Raw genomic sequence first — 20,822 nt, forward strand, 5'->3', positions numbered from 1 at the left:
TGTTAGTGCGTTGTTGTATTGAAACCAAACCAATAGTTTTGAACAGTGAAGGGAGGACGACGATGTTTCGTTGCGATAAGATGAAGACAGTGGGTATTGCCTTCTCTGCTGCAATTTGTACACCAGGAACACGCAACTCACTCTTCCTGGTACCGTGACCAGCTGCCATGTGGTCTTGCTGGGAGATATCTGCTTCTTCGCGGTCCCGCAATTGAGGCTAAACCTCCCTCGAGTCTCAGCGAGTGATGATGAGAAACATCTGCGGTACCTCATGGCTCTGCAGCATGTGTTCTGTATAAGACCTTCGTGTAATGATCGGCAGATAACAGCCATCTCTTCCCTTCTTTCTCTCTCACTTCTCCTCATTCTGCATGGCTTTGACACCTGCACAAATCCCGCTTCTTGGTGCCACGTTTGGGGTAATTCTCGTCGGGGCCATTCTTTCTGCTATGTGAGCTTCAATTTCGTCAGTCGACGGCCAACTGACGAACCACGGGTGCATAGTCTATTCGGGGTATCCAATCTTCAGTCGCTCTGGTACTTCAAGCGGTACCCAAATGACTGGTGGTTCTATCGAGTCGCTGTATGTGCTTTATATGTTTGTACTCTCAAACCAAGTCTAAGGAATTTATTGAACAGGTTGCGGTCATTTGGTTAGCCACCCAGGGTTCTAATCGATCTGCAACGTCTCCCTGATAACAAAGTACAGGGTCCTAGATACACTAGATGTCGCAATTAGCACCCACGCATTATATTTCCTTCTCGTCGAGACTCGGATAGTGGGCAGATTCCTCACTATGGATGAGCTTGAAATCATTTGGTACGCTATATGCTCGCTGTATCGTTTCATTGACTTGATCTGGCATGAAAGGAGCTGCAAGGTTTGTATTATGGTCGTTTCATTGTGGCTGGTGGTTGACTTCTCGTCAACAGTTGCATATTCTTCTTGGAGTGCGTATTCTACCATCCTAAGTGCACTAGACGAAACTAAAATGCTATACTGCTCAGACTTTTTTCAAAGTAGCCGTCCAAATGTGCGTTACTATCTAAAATCTTGGTTACTTCATTAACTTGAAGGCTCGTCCCTGGCAGTGTATATGCTGTGCGGCTTTGGAAAGGTTTTCCATTGCTTCGTTTCGCTGGCTCCTTGCTAACAGTTACCGATATCCAGTCCGACAACACTTTCACAGAGTCGTGCCCTGGTTTGTTGTACGCTCATCCTCACCAGTTGTTGGATGTTCTTTTCACGCGTCTTTCTCTTGTAGGCTCTCATCACTGCTTGCAATGCCGGTACGTGAACCTCGGATGCCTTAGTATTACTTTGTCTCTGCAGCTATCATTTTCCATTCACTTCCGTAGGAACCGGAATATGTAAGTTCGGACTTCTCTTGCTCGCCCACGAGTATCTCATATCCTCCTCATCATCAGATCTAGTTCACGGAACGTAAGTCCAAGTTTGACGCTGTTTATTTTCAAGGTCCAAGATACTTCAAACAGTTACGAGATCTCTGACTTCTCCGAAATCCCCACCATCAGAGTGCGCACATATCATTCATCATTTGACTCGTATCTTACCTGATCTAGATTCCAATCATCGTGTTGTTCTCAACGAGCACAGCAGTTGATTTTATCGTCGCCATCGCCATGTGTTACTATCTGAACAGAAGCAGGGCAGCTTCAATGTTCCCCAAGTCCGTAATCCAGCCAGTTCTTCTCTCAGGTTATGAAATTGATATCCTGTAAACTCAGCACCATTGCGATGCTGGTTGCGCTGATGCGGCTGATTCTGATATCTGGGCTGGTTACGAGGTGAATGTCAATCTTGGTACCCTTGCGACTGGCTCACAGTGGTACGCAGCATGTGCTCTACAGCTGTTCTTATAACGGTATTCCAATCACTATGTGCAATAGAATCTCAAGCTCATGGCCGACACAGTTTCTCGTTTGGCCAAATACACTTATATTCATTGGGGTCGATTTCATGCTGCCAAGATGTCAGTCCTTCATCGCAGACCCACGAATTTGACACATTTATTATTTGCAGTGTTTATCAACTCTTTGTTAGCAATGTGTGTACCAAGTGCGATCATCCGGGACTCTGTGGTGACTTACTAAGTGCCTAGGCTCAACGCACGAAAGGAACTCCGAAAGATTCAAGGCTCTCAGTTTTTGGAACCGAACGGTGACTCTCAGCTGAGACTTAAATCTAGATGCGAGTGCAACGAAGGAACGGAGATGGTATGCGGATCACACACTCACTCAATGACAACTGACAGACAGACTGCTAGCCCATCGTTATATCTATGAGGATTGAGTCGGAATCGGTTTAAACGTAAAATGGGGTCCTAGCGTCTTAGTATTGCAATGATTTGTAACATGCAAGCTGCTACACATAACGAAAATGTTCTACATTGGGCCGAAGCATCGTAGTAAGATGATATTGGAAACTTATTCCTTTCCTCACCATCCACTTGCTGCAGTCCCGAACTCGAGCCAAGCTGGTTCTTCATAAGCCCTGAATTCCATACGGATGATTTTCCCCTCGGTATCTCGCTCCAAGCTTATGGTCATCTGATTAACCCACGAAACCGTCTGCAGAGTCTTTATGAATGCTCCGCATCTCTTGGCTATCTGACCCGTAGCATCGATATTGATTTCGATTTGAAAGTGAACGTGAGCTAAACGAGGTGCTCTAGCCAGGTCAAATATCACGGTAAACTGATAAAAATTAAAACCTGTATAACTGGGTTCAATGATAGGAACCTACATCGTCGCCACTGCATGGCAGGAATATTTCCTCTAGAGAACGGAATTCAGCCAGACGATAAAGAGCCGCATGTCCGCACTGACAAAGAGCATCCCAGCGCATTCCAAACCACAACGTTTTGAGCTTTCCAGCAGAAATTTTGTCAAGGAAATAGTTTATATATGGCCCGCGTAGCGGAACCAATATAAAGAGTACTTCCAGATTGGGCAAAGACCCTTTAGGTAGCATCTATATGGCCTATGAATGATTGTGAGGAAAACAGAGTTAGCTAACGGTACGTACTGCGAACCAGCTGGCCACTTCGCCAGCGTACCAATACTCCAAAGATGATGGCTCTGTCTTTGAGCATATCAATCGGAGATCAAGATGAGTGAGGAGATGCTGCTGCGATTCTGAAAGGGAGGAGATTCCGTACAAAGCTTGCATGATGGTGTGTTCAAGGGGAGTTCCTCGTGCCTCGATGATCTGCACGCCGTCAACATGCGCGCGTTCCAAAATGGGGCCACTGTAGGTACGTTCAAACTTGACATGCTTTAGAAAAGGCCGCGAGTAGTCCAAAGGGAAGACATTAGTGTTTAGCGAACACGCTGAGATAGAAAAGCTTTCGAGCGCTGGCATTTTGAAGACGATTGGGACGATAATATTGGATAGACAGTTGCCATTGTCATTGTAATGGTCGTGTTCGCATTCTACTGATGCATGAGTGACACCGACGAAACGAGGGAGCTGCTTGACTAAGACTTCGGACATTTTGATGTCCGGGAAGCCACTGCAGCGAAATGAGATAGATCTAACCGAGTCTCGGCGGTTTTCATCGGAATAGACAGAGTGAAAGTTAGAGTAGAAGCTATGACTCTCGGGAAGGGGTAAGGAGAGCGCAATGTTTATCTCTCGAAACGTCAAAGGACGCGCAATTGCGAGAAGAGTGATTGCCAACAAGGCAGATGTTGTTGAGCGTGACATCTTCACCGTGAATATTGGAAAAGACTGCGTGGAGCAGCTCGATGGGGAGATCGACTAAGTTCACCATCGAGCGCCCTGATTATTCCGTCAAGTCCATTACCTCGTCGCAAAGGTAAGTAATAACCTCACCTGTTTCACTCTGGGAGACGTTGAAGTGAAATATTAGCTCCAAGGGAGTTCTACAGATCGAAACGCGTCTATTGGGGGAAGACGTGGACGATGGGTAGAGTCAAGAACTTGAGCAAGTCGATCGGAACATGCCGATCAGGCAAGAAATACCTCGGCTTGATTATCTGCACTGATTCTATTCCCAATATGTGTATTTGCCTCTCCAATGCCAGCGCAAAGTTTGAAGCACAGCTTCAATACACGAGTCGCCGAGATTAGGGTAAAACCCCACATGCCTTCCCTGTCCTCTTACTCACTTTTGTAATAATGAACGCAAATCTCCCGTACACCTTTGGGTCGTATATTGGTTCACCATTGCTGTCTAAGGGCACCGTCCCTCGTGTTTTCGGGTGCTGGGATAACTGTCTCAATACGGGTAAGGTGTATTTCTTGTGTATTGACTCCTTTGCGCGGTCGTAGGCTGTACGCCACATCGGATCGTTCTGCTCTGGTGTGCGCCGAACGAGGGGGTTGACGCCGTACCTGAAGAAGTTTAGTGACGTGCAAAACGAACATCAGTAAGACGCACTCGGCTTCGAACTGGCGTCCTACATCGTTGGCAGGGAGCCCAGCTTTCTTCCCTGCAGCCTCATAGAATTCGAAGAATGTTTGTACGCCGCTCCAACTGTTCATCGTTATCTGATCCTCCTCGGACAGAGGTCTCGACTTCCCTTCGAGCAATTCGAATATGCGCAGTTGAACAATCTGAGATCCATGGTGAAGGACGGATCGGTAAATAGTTGGCAGACCCCTACCGAATGCAACATTGCCATCTGAGTATTGTGTCCAACGGCGTAGTCATATTCCCCTCGTCCATACAAAATGAATAATTGATGCTTATGGTTTTCATAGAATCGGAGCTGTGCTCCCAATGCGTCCCTCGGCAGAGCAGGAGGCGGAAGGTCTGTGGTTTCTGAGACTTGCAATGTTTGCAAGCTTGCGGAATTTAGAAGAGCTGGAAACTCGGAAGGATACTGTGTCAGGGCATTGCAATATGTCGCTAACAGTGAACTGTCCGCTTCCAGGAAATCAACATTGCAGGGGACTTGAGGAATGTAACGGCTTCGACTGCTGTCTTTCTCTGACATCAGTCGTTTGAGACGTGTATCTGAGAGAGACCAGCTCTTTTCGTTACGCATCCTTTTCAGAATACTCGGGCGGTCCAGTGATTCCTTGTAATTCTCCAGCTCTGTGAGGACCTGTGCATCTGTAGGAACGATAAGTGTTTCTGGCATGGCTGGAGGTCAGACAACAAGAAATGTGAAACCAAGAAATTGCCAATACATGGCTTATCACGTGGCCGTGCAGTCGAGTGTGCAAGTTGTTAGTCTGGCAAGCCGCTTTATAGCAAATTGTTACTATTAGTAACACTGTTAGCATCACGAACATCCCAGGAGCGTCAGTGATAGGCAGGCCGAGGATGAAACTACTGAACGCCATCTGTTCAACCAAAGGAAACTTTCCAGCATCGTATTTGCAAGAAAAGACTGAAAAGTTTGAAAAGTGCCAGCTCTGCTGTGCCCTGCACCAGGTAGGAAGGGAAAATACAATTGAACGCAGTGATTTCCGAGCCAACGGCAGTGTCATTGAGATAGAAGACACGCCGTGCAGCTGTCCCAGAATCGCATAAAAAGAACTTTAGGGCAGGTCACGCCGTTTCCGATTGGGTGCGGCCCCTGATCAGGCCTTTCTGGAATCTTTAGTACTGTCATCCATACTTTCTACCTTTCCTCGGTATACTTGTGCTAACTTAGACACTCTCGAACCCTGCTGCAGGGCACCGCGGTGGTGTCAAGAAAACACGTACATCTATATTAACAACTGCCGCGGATCAATAATCTGTTCCTGGTGATCTTATTAACATCCAAGTTGAAATTGCGCAGTGACTAACGAAGTACGGTCATCTACTAGTAGCATAGAATGGGTTCGGTATGGAATCCCTTCTTTTACGCTTTACATCTCACATCTTCAATAACAGGATATCTACAGAGAGCTTGCTGAGCTCCCTGTTCCTGTCGGAGCACAGTTTCTTCACTCTGGCGACAGTAACTGCACTGGTAAGGCTATCTCAGCTTAGTGCTATCTCCTCTCTAGGGAATGGTATATTTATCAACACTGCACTGTCTAGGCGTCGAGATTACTACTTCAATCCGAGATCATGTTCGTAATGCCAAGCGCACTATGTCAAAGTCCATCTACACGTCACAGGGAGCCGTGCTGTCTTCCCTGCTCCAAGATGTCAGCGATGTGGTGCTTTCGTCACTTTCTCCGTCCCTAAAGTACCGTGCGGTTCTGAGGTCGAAGGACGGGAAGCGTTTCATCGAACTATGGGCCGAAGATAGGCTGTTACATCTAAAAGACGTGACGAATCTTCATGGAGATTTCATTGGAGATGGTCGGTACCCATGTTGAATGCTGATTTCGGATCTCAAATCTATTATAGAATACTTCTCGTCATTGTCATTTTCTCCGAGGGAGGATTCGGTTATTTATACTGCTGAAGCGAAGTCGCCGGAAACAGAGACCTTCCGGTATATGCCCTCGTTCGGGGAAGGGCTAGCTGCTAGGAAAGCCCCTGCACTGTTCGTTTACCGTCCAGGGAACGATACCTTATCTCATATCGCCTTTAATGACCCAGTTATTTACGGCCAAGCGCTCTTTGGCCCCTTTTCCGAATGCGAGACGCTTTTTGCGACCGGTTACGAGCGCACCGCCGACGATCGACTCCTCGGAATCAAGGGATGCTTCAATCGTCCTTCCGGTATCTGGAGAATAGAGCTACCTTCTCTGACCTCCAACGATAAAGACTCAAAAGACAGTCTTCTTACCATAAAGCCCAGGAATGTGACCAAACTTACCCCCAATACCCTTTCATGTCGATCTCCCCGTATCTACAATCAACAAATTTTGGTCTGGATCGCCAATGCGTCGGGCGGCCCCCACGCTTCATGCTCCACTCTGCATACTATGGACCTGACTTCATTGAAGGGACAGCCTAGAACGCTTGTGGAATCAATCTGGGAGCCAAAGGAAGATGACTTCCCCGGACTCTACCTTGGAGCTGTATTGGCGCGAGATCCGTTTATCCTCCATCAAGACGATCCCTGTGTAGTCCTAACCTCGATCTGGGGTTCTCGGAGCTACATACTACGCATCTCTCTATCAACGGGAAAAGTAGACGCAGCGCTTGATACCACAGACAAACACAATAGCGAGCTTTGGAGTTATAGCTTACTGGCTGCCGACGGAAAACAACGAATGGTATTCTCCCGTAGTTCACCCAGGGTTCCTTGTGAACTGATCCTTTGTGAATATGACGTCTCCGGAATCGGAGAGAGCTGGACAGATCTCGCATCCTTTGGCCCAAATTCTTCCGATAGTAAGCCATCTTCGCTAATCCTGATCCCTGATGATGATGATCTTATCGACCGCAGCGCTCCGAGCACTCCAATCTCTAGATGTCCAGATTATCAAGATACCCGATCATTTCCCCACTGAGACCATCGTTGTTCGACGCAAGGATCAAGTTAATCTTCCTTGCGTGATCAACCCGCATGGCGGACCTCATGCAACCACAACAACGGGCTTTGTACCTTCTACTTCCGCTCTAGCAATCGAAGGCTGTGAGTTTCCCCGTTCCCCGCAGCTTACATACATACAATGCTAAGCGTACTTCTCGACAGACGCGATCTCTCAGCCGAACTACACAGGTTCTCTGGGCTTCGGCGAGAAATACGTCAGAGCTCTTATGGGTCAATGCGGCACAGTAGACGTATCAGACTGTATTGCATCAGTGCGACATATTTTATCCCTTGGCCTGGCCCAAGAGGGCCCAGGGAAGTTATTCGTGATGGGAGGAAGCCATGGTGGCTTCCTCGCCGCTCACTGTACGTTCACACAACCACAATTTATGACTCTTATTCACTTCCTTTGTCCCTCCCTACCAGTGGTTGGTCAGTACCCCGAAACGTTCACCTCAGCCGTCATGCGTAACCCGGTCATCTCGGCTGGCGACGTCTGGGGAAGTGATATACCAGATTGGTACTTTAGTGAATTTGGTTATGCCTTCGAGATGTCACAGTCGCCGCCGTATACTGTTGGTTCTCAAGAATATGAGGCATTACAGCACGCGTCGCCTATATCATACGTACAGGACGTGCGTGCTGCGGTGCTTCTGATGCTCGGTGGATCAGACCGTCGAGTGAACCCGAAGCAGGGATTGGGATATTATCACGCTTTGAAAGGCAGTGAGGGGAAGGTGAAGGTTGATTTGTTATGGTTTGATGGAGAGGGCCACCCCCTGGAAGGGGTCGAGGCTTCTCGGGTTGGATGGGAACGCACCCGGAATTGGTTCCAGTCTGCGTGAGTAGTAGCAAGCCGCTTTTGGGATCATTAGTGCGAGCAAATGGGTGGCTGTGACGTTTCTTGGAATTGATGGTGATTAAATAGTACCTTGCCGAGGTTCAATTATGGAGATGATGGCATAAATGTAGTAAGGGTCTCTTGTAAGGGTCACAATCTCCATGCATACGTTCATTGTACCCGTCCATGGATTGTTGCTATGCAGCGCGCTGACTTTCCTTCGGTGCCGCAGAGTCCCCATTGCCTTTTTTCCGGTCCGTTAGTGAAGTCACGCAATGGTGAGATAAATTCGAAGGTGGGACTCGGATAACCCAAGGAAAATTCCATCAGATGTACAAGCGGAGTCATGCAGAAGAACCGGGAAATATCCCGAGAACACTGCACGTAGCCCATCGATGTCTTCACAGCGTATCACAGCCGCCATATGCAAGCAACCGCTCTTCTCGCTCGATGAACCGAGTTCAAAAGTTCGTCTTGATTTCGATATTTGTTAAGAACAACATTCGGAATGAGCCAGGGTAGAATGATGCCTTTCAAATACCCTTGATATTTCACGGAAGCAATGGCTGTTGGTAGAATTGGACTATACACCAGGTCTCTGCTGAGCCATACTTACATCTGACCATGTATACCGCGACATTCCAACAATTGATCTATTGCTTTACAATGTACACATTACACAAGAAGTATGGGCCGTGACATCACGCACTCGACTTTAAGCGCTCCCGTGCCCACTCTACGAAATCGTCAATGGTGGACGGCCAGGCTTCTGTAAAATTATGTCAATATTCGTAGCACATGTAGGCATAGAAAGTACTCGCCTTCAGCGTCGTACTTTTCAAATTTAGCATCGATGCTCCGTACAAAGTCCAAAAACTGGAAAACGAGAACAATCAGAGACAACCGCAATGGGACGAAGAGGCAGACAGACCATAGACCAAGTGTCCTTGCTGACACCCTTGCCACCTTTCGCTTCTAGGTATTCAAACCACCATTGGGTATATTGGTCTTTCCAGCCCTCCTCTGAAGTCGCATCCATGTCAACATCGTCTTCATCAGTGGATGTCGTATGGGACAATGCGCCACCCTTCAATCCGTGAGGTAGGAGCAGAGCCCAGAACGCCTGCGCACTATCCATAGCTACAAAAAATAGACTTCAGCGGACGGTCCGGAGATACGAATAACACGACGAAGCCTCCTGGAGTATACCTTGGTTAGCCAATCGGGTTTGAGCTTCCAAGATATCCTCCAGAAAATGCGTAGCACTGCCAGTCACAGCTAGCGGAGACATTTCGCATACGGTCAATACCAGCCGATGTAGCTGGATGACAGGAAGTGACTTCCACTAAAGTTTGCCCAAGAAGACATTCATTTCGACATTCCTTGGCCTCCAAAATAGACCGGGTAAAGTCCGGTACGACGGTGACTTTGCACCCGCCAATTATATACGCTGCGGCGATGAGACCATTACGCGCGGCCCTCGGGCATTTGGAAAGATATCGACATCTGTTAGCAATCCTTACGCATCCAGTTGGCAAACTGTTTCGGACCAGAGGCAGAATGCACCGCAGTTGAGTAGAAAACACATGAAGCTCCAGCAGCCTCGAACCCAACAAAATACGCCGGTATTATTGCGCTGAGGAAACACGACGACTTTGCTGGGGTCAAGACACTGGATCATATGTTTCTATCTGTCGTAATCGTCTCCCTTGCATCTCCATTCGACTGGCACGAAACAGCCGCGAATCTAGGGGCGCTAGAGCACGCCCATGGTGTCATCGCCGCAGCGTCAGGGCATCTTGGCATGCGACAAAACACCTGTCGGCCAGCCGTAACAGCAGGACAACGCTATCACCGCAGCGAAAGTAAGAAGAAATACTAGGAAAAGTGACGAACCTAAACTCCTCTGACCCTCTGACCTTCCGAAATCAAAAGTGTGATTGTAAACTTTGCGAAAATACTTTGGGTCCGACGAGAGTTTGTGACTGAGCTTTGGTAGCGCTGCCCTCATTGCCGGTATATTATCGCATCTATAATGGTGAAAAGAATTAAGTCAAGCACAAGGTAACCTTGGTACTTCTTACCCAAGAGTCTTCCATCCTTCCAGCCAACCTTGCCTCCCCCACTCACCCATCCTTTTCGACTTCAGCTCATATGCCACGGACAACAGCACAACGTCCTCCGGGTTGACAGAAAGGTCTTCGCAAAATTTAATAGTCCCGTCAATTGTTATCTCGTCACCGTCGGGATCTGCTCGGCGGTTCAGTGGGATCTACGTAAATCCGTTCACAACGCACCCTTGTACTTGTCGAATAAGGCATTCAATTTACTTGTACTAGCCGCGGTGACTGATCCCCCGCTACGACGCGAGACAGGGTCGTTATAGTAAGCATCCACCGCCGCGTCGAGGCGTTTGTATTTGTCTAGATACCGCTTGGCATCTTTCGCTCTGAAATGCAGCGTGTTAGTATATATATTTCGAATATCATGGGCACGCACTGTGCTCCCGTAACACTGCAGAATTGGGCAGTCGTTTCGTCTGACATCTTCTTTGTAAATTTGGTACTTTTCTGGAGCCGGAACTTGATTAGGATTATACGTGGCGAAGAGATAAAGTAATATCTACCATTCCACGTGCGTAGTACAAAATTAAGGCAAAGAGAAGAGCGACAACGACGACGATAGACGAGAAAGGCGTGCTGGGGGTAATCTGATTCGTTTGCATAGACGTGACAGTGTAACACTTGCGTGACACGGCTGAACGGTCCGAGATAACCGGCTAGTCGATCGACGAGTCTGATTCCCGGTTCTAATATTTTGCCATTATCGCACCTTGACCGAAATTTTTGGTTATGCGGTGATGGAACCCCTCACAGCACTGGAAGGGGGGGGGGGGTACTTTCTATTACTTGCGTGGCTCTATAATGAGGCACCTGAGGCACATAGCGCCGTCGTCAAATTAATCCTAGACTAGTAGACCCACCTGGTCGCATCTCTATGGGACTCTATGATGGATTTCCGACACGTCGGGAAACGCCTTACCTCGCCTGGTGAACACGAGGTCGGACTTTCAATTCGCGACGTTCGTTCTGTACGGCCTTCCGTCGTCAAATTGTTTTACTCTGTGTTTCCACCTGTTTCCATACTGCCAGCCTTTGGTATACATCTACCTAGTGGCACTGTATGCTGTTTCTCTGATTAGATCTATCCAACAAAGCGTTTTGGTCCGACGCTGGCATATCGCATACTACTGATCACTGATCATCATCACTACCAACACGTTGCCGAGGCGCTGGCCGCTAGCTCTTTGACGTCGACACATTCAATATGTCACTATCGTAGCAGCAGCTTTTATCGGATCTTCATTTCGCATAAGTGCATGTCTGACAGATGATGTTCGTCGTCATGCCACATATTCTTTGTATCCATCCAACTCGGCACTCAGTGGGCTTGATCCATCAATTCTCTCAGTCCGACCCCAGTGGATCCCCCTTTGGCACGGAACACATCTCCATGATACCCATTTGTCGTCGCGACCTCGGTCCGACCCTTCTCAGCGTCTGGCGGTGTCGTTAATTATACACGATCGTGTTGCATGCTGCGGACCTGCATGCCATCATACGTGATCATCTTCTGTCTCCGTATAGAATCACAATGACATTACAGGTCTTCTTGAGAGCGCACCCTATGGTCTTGCGACTTCTTGTCCAGTAACTTAAGCTCTTCCCACTTGCTCAAGCAATCTCCGTTTCAATTCATACATATATCGTCCAATCAAAAACAAGGGTCGCACACTGCCAGACGTCTACACTAGTATCCTTCTAACCCTGGGCACCCTGTGTGATAAGAGCAACTCCTACGTCAGCCTTTGTCACGTCGGCTATCATCGAGGTGAGATCGAGACACTATTTTGCCTGCCAGGGAGTTGACGTTGGCTTACAGGTAGAATCTCGTCTACCCTACATCTGACAGACAGCGTAATGTTGGTTGCGTCAAGTTCCCGATGACTGTCTTATAGCTCACTGGGGTAAAATACACGTAGATGACTTAACCCCTCATGATCCGGTGCCGAATCTAGCCATCCTCTCACGCCGTAAGCGCTGTGGTAGGGATATCTACATCCGTCACGCGTCGAAAATCCCCGATCTGAAGGCGCTCTCACTGTCTGTCTATCATTTTTCCCAGGTTCGGACCTGCCTGCTACTATTATACAGTTGCGACTCAGGCTTCCGGTACCGCTCTTGATTAACGAACTCAGGCCGCGGATCCCCAGGCTCATATCTTCTCTTCGAGATACGCACCCACGCATACCCTTTTAACCATTGTATCTTCCCTCAAGGAGTCTTTCAAGCTGCGCGATCAGCGGATTGGATTCCCTTGAGCTAAGTGAGGCTATGCCTCATGCTCTTCACTCTCCAATTCAAACAGACGGCTGTTAATAGTCAGTCCAACCTCGGACTGCACTGCATCCGCTTATTCCATGGGACTTGCCACCCTTCTAGATTTTTTTAGTTTTTCGAAACTGTCAGTCAAACCTCGGGCAGTAGGTTACTGTAAAGACGGGATGTTCTTTCAAGCGTTGTAGTCGCGTGGCTGATGAGTTGCGAGGGTCAGACATATCCCGAGTAAAAAGAAGGTATTCGTTCATTGTATACGGTATTCACTAGATGCCGGCGAATTCGCTGGTGCGGTGAGAGTGGGAACGGGAATACCGGGTATTGGGAATGGGGAAGTGGAGAACAGGGGAACTTGAGTTGAACAGAATCCGTCAAACCTGGACATTAGCGAACCCGGTAACTCATTGGCGCATTGTGGCGGGTGGATCACTTAGCGAATTCGGTCATCGGGAGAAGACATCTTAGCCTCATGGTGCGGCATTGTATGTTTCTTGCATGACAATGCATCGAGGCTCTGGAATAAGAATGACCTTCCAAGCAAGAACTGTGCTGAATCAAGTAGGTCCTGCGCGATCTGGTGGATCGAAATCGGATCGACGTAAAGCTGTCACTAACGTGCTCAGCGAGGTTGTATGATATGAATCTCCTAGTCAAGCGTGAGTCTTATCGTTTTTGTGAGTCCGCCAACAGGCACCGACCGCCGGAAGTATTGAATTGATATTTTCACCGTCTCAATAAGATCTCCTTCTATGCGGGTCTTTCCGGTAACTTTGCCCCGCAAACTTGACCGCAAATGGCGCGACCGAAAAGGGTTTCGATCATGATCTTGCGTCCAACGATCAAATGACAGTGGCATCTGATGGATAGCCCGAGTCCCTGGCGTCTTCTCGACAGTCGGATGAATGAATGCGTTATATATATGATATGGCGTGGGTATACAAATACTATAGCTACGAGCGGTGCGACAAATGGGGGAGGGATATGGATAGCAAGTCGTATTACTAGTGATAACGGGTAGGTATTAGCAAGTTTAGGACAGCAAGGTAGATAGAAATAGCTTGGCGTCATCGCAAGGTGTGTGTCATATCGGGGCATGAAGTACATGAACGAAGGGAGGCTCACTCGTAATGGAACCAATCCATTTAAAAAGAGAAGGAATAAGGATCAGAGTAGTCGTAGTCGAGCCTTGACAAAAACGCCGATATTAATGGCCCACAATGATGATGGAAGTAAAACACATCAATTCCGTACAATGACCCGTCTAGTATGTTTCCCTGCTCGCCGTCGCTCGGCGTACGGCATTGGTCGCTTCCACGATTCGTCGGGATCACCACCTTCATCCGGAAACTCAACCTTTGTCTGGGCGCCAGGAGGGGTGGGATCAGGGTGATGTGTCTTCGGGGTGGAAGACGCATGTGGGAACAGGGGTGAAGGAGTTACGGGCACCGGGCCGCTACGCTGAGATGATCTGGAGGAGGGGGGATATGCAGCTGATGATGACGGTGAATGATTTGGATGAGGCGGAGCGCCGACGACCCCCAGGGAGGGCGACTGCCCTGAAGGCGGCCAAGACCTAGGGCCACCTGGGTCTCGTACCGCTGTGCGAGACTTGTCATCGCGCATGGTTGCTGCGTGAGAGGGAATATCGACCTCTACATGCACACGGACGATTTCCGCCCCTGCCTGAGCAAAAAAGGCCCGCTCCTGCCGCTGGAAATAGCCGCTAGTTGGCTCCGAACGATGCGGAATAACAGAAGGCGGTGCAGGGGGGAACATTGCCATTAAATCATGGCCTGTAGGAGGTGCAGGATATTTACGAGAATTCACGTCTGGATGGTGAGTCAGATCTACATCTACAAAGAAAGAATCATCAGCAGGTTACTTTGAGACAAAACAAATGAAAAACATACCGCGTAATGAAGAGGGAGAAAGAGGACGACGCGATCGACTGGAAACGGAAGCTGATGTTGGCGGCGACGGAAGCAAAAGGCCAGAGCGTGTCGAGCGGGAGGACTCGGCAGTAGGAGAAGTAGATGCAGACGATGCAGGTGAGTCATCAACAGGACGAAGGTGGTAGGAGGCAGACATAGTGGAGCAAGGCAAGGGCGAGAAGGAGCACAGCTGGTCGAATACTTATAAGGGACTGGCAATGATGATCGTAAAGGAAGAAGCGGGTATCCAAGATCCAATTGAGCATTCCTAATATGAAAAAGAAATTACCTAATCCGCTACTCAGGTTCAGCTCTGCTGAGAGCTTCCGCTTCGGCTACGGTTGATGCTGCCAAGTTTCCCCACAGGCATCGGATTGAATCAGGAATCAGCCCTTGCCAATCATCAGCTACAGAAGGTCTTGTGCTATGTATCCAGGGATGTCGTAAGCCCATTATGTTACCCCTGCTGTAACGCCAAAATTGTCATTCGAATCCATATGCCCGTTCGTCTTCGGCTCCTCCGATTGTGCTTGAGATCTTCTTGCTTCTCTTCCTACGGCTATTACATCTCACCGGCCTTTCATCCTGTGATACCCGGCCGTCCATATTTCCAGGCCTGACTAGGACTGACCCTCCGATTTGCAAGATGGGTCATTGCTCATCACCCTTCATCGAGGGTAAAAATACACCCAAGTTCCGTCCATCTCCGGCAGTCAACTGGAACGTTTGTAGCCCGATGGAACTGACCTCATCTGCATTGCGGGATATTTAAAACCTCTGTGTAAGGCCCTTACGAGAACGGTTCACAATAGACTAAGCCAGAAGCTCGATCCTCACCTACATACAACACGAGTCCATGATATGATGCGCTTCTGTTCATCATGAACTATCGAAGAACTGACCAGGTGGACCATTTTGCAACATGTGATACCAGATTCAGCGCACCCTAGAATCTTCGTCAGCCAGCATGCCCTGATATATGACTACACAGGTCGGGAAGGAAATTCCGTTAACCAGAGAGGCTTTGGTGGCGCCGATATCATTGGAGCGGGGGTTCCGCAATTCAGGACAGATCTAGACGAAGCGGCGTTTCATTTGTATGTTTTGCGCTGAATTGGTGGATCAGTTCTGTATATCCGCCAGGAGGTCCTTTTTTCAGCAAAGGCCCAAGGGAAGAGGAAGTCTGGAGCGATCTGATCTTTAAAAACCGGGTATCCGATATAGACGGCGTGCGGCCAAGCTAGTCGATAGATTCCCGCAAGCAGTAATGATCTCGAGTGTCGTGTATCTGACTTGTTCCTGTGTACAGCGCATTAATGGATGGCGCTGGCATGATCAATAGTTCACTCATCGTATCCGAGATCTACGCGAGGGGAATAAAAGGAAAATACCAAATTTGATACCATGTCAAATCGATGGCTTGGAAGGGAGTCACAGTTAATTTGTCAAAGGGTCTTCAAGGTACGGTGGACGGACCTGTCCGATCGTACTAAGAGATTCTAACGTTATTATAAAGAGTCCGTTTGATGGAGAGACTAAGCCGTCGTGGCGTAATGGTAGCGCGTCGCTTTCCTACCCACTCTTATGTAAGCCACGTTAAGGCGAAGGTTGTGAGTTCGAGCCTCACCGTCGGTATTTGGATACTTTTTTGTTAAGTACTAAACAACTTCGAGTATCGAAGTTCGAAGTTCCAGAGCCAGCAGGGAACGAACGACCTTTCGTATGGTAAGAAGTGCTGCAATCATATTGGTATTCAAAGGTCATGTGGACAAAAAAGCAACGCTGGCAGCAGCCAACATATTACAACAGTTGTCCGCATCTTAGTGACGTCAAGGATCCATGAGAAACACCGTAAACCGGTACGCCCACCCGGATTTCTCTTTCTGTCATGTGGTACGTTTAAAGCTTCAAGTTATGAACTTTATTACCAGAGACTGATAATATCAACTTAGATAAATCTGATCGTTCCGGTTTCCGGGATTAGTTCGAGGAAAATTGAACCCATATCGGCGAAACTTGCAGAACCTGCCCCGGAACAACTACCGAAGTATGTATACAAAAATGCAACAGGTATTCAGATTTGGTTTCCTCGGAAGCGACTCTAGATGTTAACAATCAGTACACGGACCGACGCCGACTCACGCACGGAAGGATGATAAAGAACGCAAGGAAGTCTGCCTTAATGTCAAGCTGCATGCGGACATCCATTCTGCAGGCGCAATGGGTAACAGCCTGTGAATAAGTGATTATTGTCGCCGAAGAAATTTTCTCTCAGTATGTATAACATTCAATATTGTGTGCCAATATAAAATATTAAGGACGTTGTTGAGTGACCCCAGTCGTTCCAACACTATGTGGTACACGCGAGGCGACCACCTGCACCCTCGTCGCATCCGAAAAATCGGCCCAAGACTAGATCAATACGTGCCGTATCCCACCACCTAACATGAAGTATTATCGATCAGTTCAAGCCTTTCTCTCTTCAGCCCAATCAGCGAGCGATTCCCATGTCGGTAACACGTGGAGCGTGGAGTAGGTATGTATGCCGCTTATCAGGAACATACCGAAATGCAAACCGACATGGTGCCACTGCCAGGAGGGTATCAACCGGGAACATCCCCACGAACTCTCACGTCGGATAAGGTGTAACCACAAAGAATTTCCCTGCAGCACTGGACATTGCCGAGGGCCAACAGGAACTTGGCGTGAACGCTAAGTAAAACGCACCTACTGCGGGTGTCCCATAAAGAAATCCGAAACCCTACGTGAACAACAGAAGTGAACGTCAGACGCGTGACGAGGGGAAAAAGTTCGTAAATGGGGCACAGGAGGCTCAAGCGAAGCTTTTTAACCAGCCGCTGCACCTTGGCTGCACCAGAAGATCCCGCGCGATTCGAGGAAGAAGGCCAAAAAGGAAGGTTCACACTGTGCCTTTTCCTTTACGGGAATTGACATGATATAGTTCCGTGGGAGGGTAGAAGAAGAGGGCTCCCTGGCAGATCTGTGACACACCAGCGGCATCGGTGGTCGGAAATGAATCCCCCCTCCTTGCAAGACGGGTTCCAAAGTGAGAGGCAAGAGTATATATCAGAAGGAGTTGGCCGAAATTTTTAGTTTTGTGACACACCAGAATCCATTTCTCCTTCGCCGTCACCCTCGAAGACCCTCGGAGTTGAGAAGGAACAGGCAGGGAGCAGAGTCCAGACATCGAGAATGCCGTGAGCTACTAGTAGGCAGCCGGTGCGGATACAAAATTGTGCCATGGCTGGGAAAGAATTGAGGAATTTACCGGTGTTTTAGCACGTAGCTGTGCCCTTGCTCAGGGACATTGACATTCTCACCGTTAGATCAGTGAAATTTGAAGCGGCCTTGGCGTCTACCAGTAACTCTGACGGATTAAACAAGTACGCTGAGGGACACAACAGCGAATTTCAACAAAAGCATTCCAGTGCAAATAAATCACTGGATTAGTATAACAACCATTGGGTACCGATGAGTACAAGTACAGTATTGACTTGAGTAAATCTATAGTCACAGTAAATGATGATAAGTTACGGATAGATCAAGCTCCAATGTTCCATCATCCGTCCGAAAGAAAACCGAAAAAAAGAATGGATGAATCAGAGCGGAGAAGGAGACCCTGGGATGTACTGCAGTCCTTCCACGATCGTCGGGTGTGTCTCCAGCACTGGACTCGCAGCCCCACTCCCCGCAGTATAGTAGGACATTGTACTCGTCGTTGAAGGTTGGCTCCCACCAGTACTTGCACTGCCTCGTGTATCCACGTGGTCAGCAACAAGCTCTCCAAGCTCTCCACACGCGCTCATAAGCAAGCTATTGGACCGGCTCGGAGGCTCACTCGACATTGGAAGCGTGTTCCGCGTTGGTGGTCGACTGATTGAAGCCATTCGCTCGACAGTGTGTAGACTCGACGTCGTGCCCATCTCACGCGAACCAATACTCTCAATCGTAGGCATTCGGCGTACGTATCCTCCCAGTACCCGAACATGATCATCCGGTGGATAGGGCCTTCCAAATTCGTCGTATCCAATAGCGGCGGAGTACGAGTACGAACTCGCCATGCTTTCGGAACGAGAACTCGAAGACCCATCAGGACGAGCATATTCTAGACCTTCATCGGTCTCTCGGCTGATTTGGGATACGAGTGAACGGAATTGGTCGACAAAGTTGTAGAGATCACGGTCACTGTCCAAAACTACGGGAAGCGGTGGTGTCGGAGTTTGAGGGGTGGCACTCGAACTTGATGTACGAGATTTTTCACCGCTAGGAATAGGTGTATGATGATGGACATTGTGAGTTTCCGTGGAGGATGAGTCTTCTTCCGATGGAGGGGAATCAGATATAGGAATGCTTCTTATCGAGGTATTTCGTGAACTTCGTAAGGATTTCTGCATTCGCGGTGAGGATGTGATGGTAGAAGTAGAGCATAAGTGTGGATTGGAAGACTGAGTGGTGGGCGCGGTATGAAAGGAGGCAGCCATAAGGGGAGAGGAAGACATCGACTGATCGACTGATTCGGGGTTAGCGGGGCGGTGGCGGCGGCGCCTGCGTCTGCGGGCTGCTTGGGAGGGGCGGCGAGTAACCTGATAGGCAGAAGAAGACAAGTTGTAAGGAATCTAAACAGAGTAATGATGAGTACGCGAATACGGTGAGTGTGAGAACGACTTGCAATGATAGCCAAAGTAATGAAGATGCGAAGAATAGACAAGCCTAGCCAGGATGCCCAATTGTGCGCTCTGCCCTGACACGTCGCGCTCGAAGATGACACGACCCAAACTACATCAAGGTCGAGCCCACATCGTTGTGACAAGTTAAGTTCAGGCTCTTCGGGAACACTTCGCCAAACGAATGTTAATGCAAACGCGACGATCGCAGGTCCCAACAGGAATATAGATGCAAGGAAGCGAAATATGGTTCGTGTGAGGAGAATTGAATGCAGATGAACGTGAGCGCGTATCAACTGGGTCTGGAAGAAAGACACGATGACACGGCATAACAAAAACGTTGCGGAGACAGCTGTACTGGTCCCTAGGGCGAGAGAAACGTCCTGACCGGTGATAGACTGGTAAACAGCAAAGGCCAGAAAATATCGGACCGTGTTGTAAATGGCCCAGGCACCTACAACACATTAGCGAGACGTCACAGGCCGGCAATTGAGACCTACCCATGACCATTTCGAATACCGACACGGTTAGCTTTAGAACCTTTAAACGCCGGCGAACAGCCTTTTCCCAGTACCCCTTGCGTTCCCTTACTGTTGGTGTGTCGTCAAGGGACAACCCCATATCCCACCCTGGACTCGGACCTCGAGGATGAGTTGGCTGTCGCTCGAGAAGGTCGAGATACGCTGAACCAGAGTACAATGGATTCAGTAGCGGTTCCGTCGGATGAGAGTTATCTGAAGCGATAGTCCTCAACGTCGCCGTCGAGATTGTCCGCGAATGTGAGGGTGGCAATTCTGCTGGCTCGGGGGAAAAAATTGCATTATGAAGATATAATGCAGCCATTTACGTCGACCGCAGACATTCAGAGCGCTAGAACGCTGGATTTAGCTAGAAGATGGTGGTTAGCGAACAGGACAACGCTGTAGAAAAAATGCACAGTACTGTGAGTCAATGATGCCTCCGAACGGCACAGTACAGTTGTAGAGTATCCCGAGAGGTAGTCGGATTTGGATCAAATTCGGGTCAGAATTAGAATTTGGAGGTTGTGCGACGAAGAAGCAGCAGTGGCAACGATTGCTCCTGTTTGGTAGACGCGTCGTCACCTGACCTGACGCGATCGAATCCCGCGATCCGAACTGAACACGATCAATAATGTCTTACAAAGTATTGCTGCCTCCTCTCTGTAAGGCTTATCCGTTCTTTGACATCTGACCTGTAATTTTGTTAGATGGCCTGGGGTAAGGGGCGGAACTGGGAGATACTCACACTACAGCTGCGGTGGAGTTATGATCGGGAATAAAGCTACATACTTGAGAACCGGTATATCATTACGGACAATGACAAGGAGCCCTCGTAAGTAGCATCTTGGCATTTGATGGTGTATCAGCATCATAGCCAAAAGGTTGTTCATACCACTCACGGTAAGTCTTGTGTTGCCTGTGGATTACGACCGTCGGACCCCTGTGAAACTCTTCAACATAATGATACTCGTCATCTCGAAGCTCGGGGGCTATTGATGATGAGCATATCTCCAACCAGGAATCGACTT

General features: G+C 48.6%; 7 protein-coding genes and 1 non-coding gene across 8 annotated transcripts; 3 read left to right on the forward strand and 5 right to left on the reverse strand.

The window, feature by feature from the left end:
- The first annotated feature begins 270 nt into the window (after positions 1–270).
- Positions 271–2,291, forward strand: EV420DRAFT_533971 (uncharacterized protein). Its single transcript, XM_060482487.1, has 20 exons — positions 271–451; positions 505–583; positions 640–653; positions 710–820; positions 872–881; positions 934–951; positions 1,009–1,034; positions 1,093–1,118; positions 1,172–1,209; positions 1,266–1,290; positions 1,360–1,371; positions 1,429–1,444; positions 1,498–1,537; positions 1,585–1,691; positions 1,750–1,809; positions 1,873–1,886; positions 1,937–1,994; positions 2,045–2,069; positions 2,124–2,238; positions 2,289–2,291. Exons 1-19 carry the CDS (start codon positions 372–374, stop codon positions 2,184–2,186), a joined length of 822 nt encoding a protein of 273 aa, XP_060329327.1. The 5' UTR covers positions 271–371; the 3' UTR covers positions 2,187–2,238; positions 2,289–2,291.
- Positions 2,159–3,393, reverse strand: EV420DRAFT_1550885 (uncharacterized protein). Its single transcript, XM_060473457.1, has 3 exons — positions 3,050–3,393; positions 2,768–2,995; positions 2,159–2,718 (listed from the first exon to the last, which is right to left on the reverse strand). Exons 1-3 carry the CDS (start codon positions 3,383–3,385, stop codon positions 2,461–2,463), a joined length of 822 nt encoding a protein of 273 aa, XP_060329328.1. The 5' UTR covers positions 3,386–3,393; the 3' UTR covers positions 2,159–2,460.
- Positions 3,394–3,994: 601 nt separating this feature from the next.
- EV420DRAFT_1480889 (uncharacterized protein) lies at positions 3,995–5,133 on the reverse strand (the record flags this gene model as incomplete). Its single annotated transcript, XM_060469715.1, has 4 exons — positions 3,995–4,090; positions 4,156–4,381; positions 4,428–4,603; positions 4,654–5,133. 4 exons carry the CDS (start codon positions 5,131–5,133, stop codon positions 3,995–3,997), a joined length of 978 nt encoding a protein of 325 aa, XP_060329329.1.
- Positions 5,134–5,818: 685 nt separating this feature from the next.
- EV420DRAFT_1691117 (Alpha/Beta hydrolase protein) lies at positions 5,819–8,528 on the forward strand (the record flags this gene model as incomplete). The annotated part of the gene is made up of 7 exons (XM_060479342.1): positions 5,819–5,827; positions 5,877–5,955; positions 6,027–6,293; positions 6,342–7,277; positions 7,333–7,521; positions 7,582–7,785; positions 7,846–8,528. The coding sequence occupies 7 exons, from the start codon at positions 5,819–5,821 to the stop codon at positions 8,262–8,264; spliced, it is 2,103 nt and encodes a 700-aa protein (XP_060329330.1). The 3' UTR covers positions 8,265–8,528.
- A 479-nt stretch (positions 8,529–9,007) lies between these two features.
- EV420DRAFT_1644169 (defective in Cullin neddylation protein 1) lies at positions 9,008–10,806 on the reverse strand (the record flags this gene model as incomplete). The annotated part of the gene is made up of 6 exons (XM_060477610.1): positions 9,008–9,029; positions 9,078–9,136; positions 9,192–9,400; positions 10,391–10,510; positions 10,558–10,709; positions 10,760–10,806. 6 exons carry the CDS (start codon positions 10,804–10,806, stop codon positions 9,008–9,010), a joined length of 609 nt encoding a protein of 202 aa, XP_060329331.1.
- Positions 10,807–13,704: 2,898 nt separating this feature from the next.
- On the reverse strand, positions 13,705–14,838 carry EV420DRAFT_534418 (uncharacterized protein). The gene is made up of 2 exons (XM_060482488.1): positions 14,568–14,838; positions 13,705–14,510 (listed from the first exon to the last, which is right to left on the reverse strand). The coding sequence occupies exons 1-2, from the start codon at positions 14,743–14,745 to the stop codon at positions 13,897–13,899; spliced, it is 792 nt and encodes a 263-aa protein (XP_060329332.1). The 5' UTR covers positions 14,746–14,838; the 3' UTR covers positions 13,705–13,896.
- A 1,289-nt stretch (positions 14,839–16,127) lies between these two features.
- Positions 16,128–16,223, forward strand: EV420DRAFT_t158. Its single transcript has one exon. It is a non-coding gene; the product is annotated as a tRNA-Arg (tRNA).
- Positions 16,224–17,994: 1,771 nt separating this feature from the next.
- EV420DRAFT_534501 (uncharacterized protein) lies at positions 17,995–20,544 on the reverse strand. The gene is made up of 3 exons (XM_060482489.1): positions 19,774–20,544; positions 19,279–19,727; positions 17,995–19,225 (listed from the first exon to the last, which is right to left on the reverse strand). The coding sequence occupies exons 1-3, from the start codon at positions 20,114–20,116 to the stop codon at positions 18,209–18,211; spliced, it is 1,809 nt and encodes a 602-aa protein (XP_060329333.1). The 5' UTR covers positions 20,117–20,544; the 3' UTR covers positions 17,995–18,208.
- Between the last annotated feature and the right edge of the window lie 278 nt (positions 20,545–20,822).

The sequence above is a fragment of the Desarmillaria tabescens genome, assembly GCF_030435595.1.
Source record: "Desarmillaria tabescens strain CCBAS 213 chromosome Unknown EV420scaffold_23, whole genome shotgun sequence".
NCBI classification, from domain to species: Eukaryota; Fungi; Basidiomycota; class Agaricomycetes; order Agaricales; family Physalacriaceae; genus Desarmillaria; species Desarmillaria tabescens.

Excerpts from the sequence above, each read along its gene's own strand:
- EV420DRAFT_534501 (XM_060482489.1), bottom strand. The coding sequence starts at position 20,116 with ATGGCTGCATTATATCTTCATAATGCAATTTTTTCCCCCGAGCCAGCA. Across the intron at positions 19,728-19,773 it reads GGTATTCGAAATGGTCATGG|GTGCCTGGGCCATTTACAAC; the intron begins GTAGGTCTCAAT and ends AATGTGTTGTAG. Across the intron at positions 19,226-19,278 it reads TCATTACTTTGGCTATCATT|ATTCCTTACAACTTGTCTTC; the intron begins GCAAGTCGTTCT and ends TACTCTGTTTAG.
- EV420DRAFT_534418 (XM_060482488.1), bottom strand. The coding sequence starts at position 14,745 with ATGTCTGCCTCCTACCACCTTCGTCCTGTTGATGACTCACCTGCATCG. Across the intron at positions 14,511-14,567 it reads TTCTCCCTCTTCATTACGCG|ATGTAGATCTGACTCACCAT; the intron begins GTATGTTTTTCA and ends CTTTCTTTGTAG.
- EV420DRAFT_1550885 (XM_060473457.1), bottom strand. The coding sequence starts at position 3,385 with ATGCCAGCGCTCGAAAGCTTTTCTATCTCAGCGTGTTCGCTAAACACT. Across the intron at positions 2,996-3,049 it reads AAGTGGCCAGCTGGTTCGCA|ATGCTACCTAAAGGGTCTTT; the intron begins GTACGTACCGTT and ends TAGGCCATATAG. Across the intron at positions 2,719-2,767 it reads TGCCATGCAGTGGCGACGAT|TTTACCGTGATATTTGACCT; the intron begins GTAGGTTCCTAT and ends AATTTTTATCAG.
- EV420DRAFT_533971 (XM_060482487.1), top strand. The coding sequence starts at position 372 with ATGGCTTTGACACCTGCACAAATCCCGCTTCTTGGTGCCACGTTTGGG. Across the intron at positions 1,119-1,171 it reads TGCTGTGCGGCTTTGGAAAG|TCCGACAACACTTTCACAGA; the intron begins GTTTTCCATTGC and ends ACCGATATCCAG. Across the intron at positions 1,538-1,584 it reads CCGAAATCCCCACCATCAGA|ATTCCAATCATCGTGTTGTT; the intron begins GTGCGCACATAT and ends TACCTGATCTAG.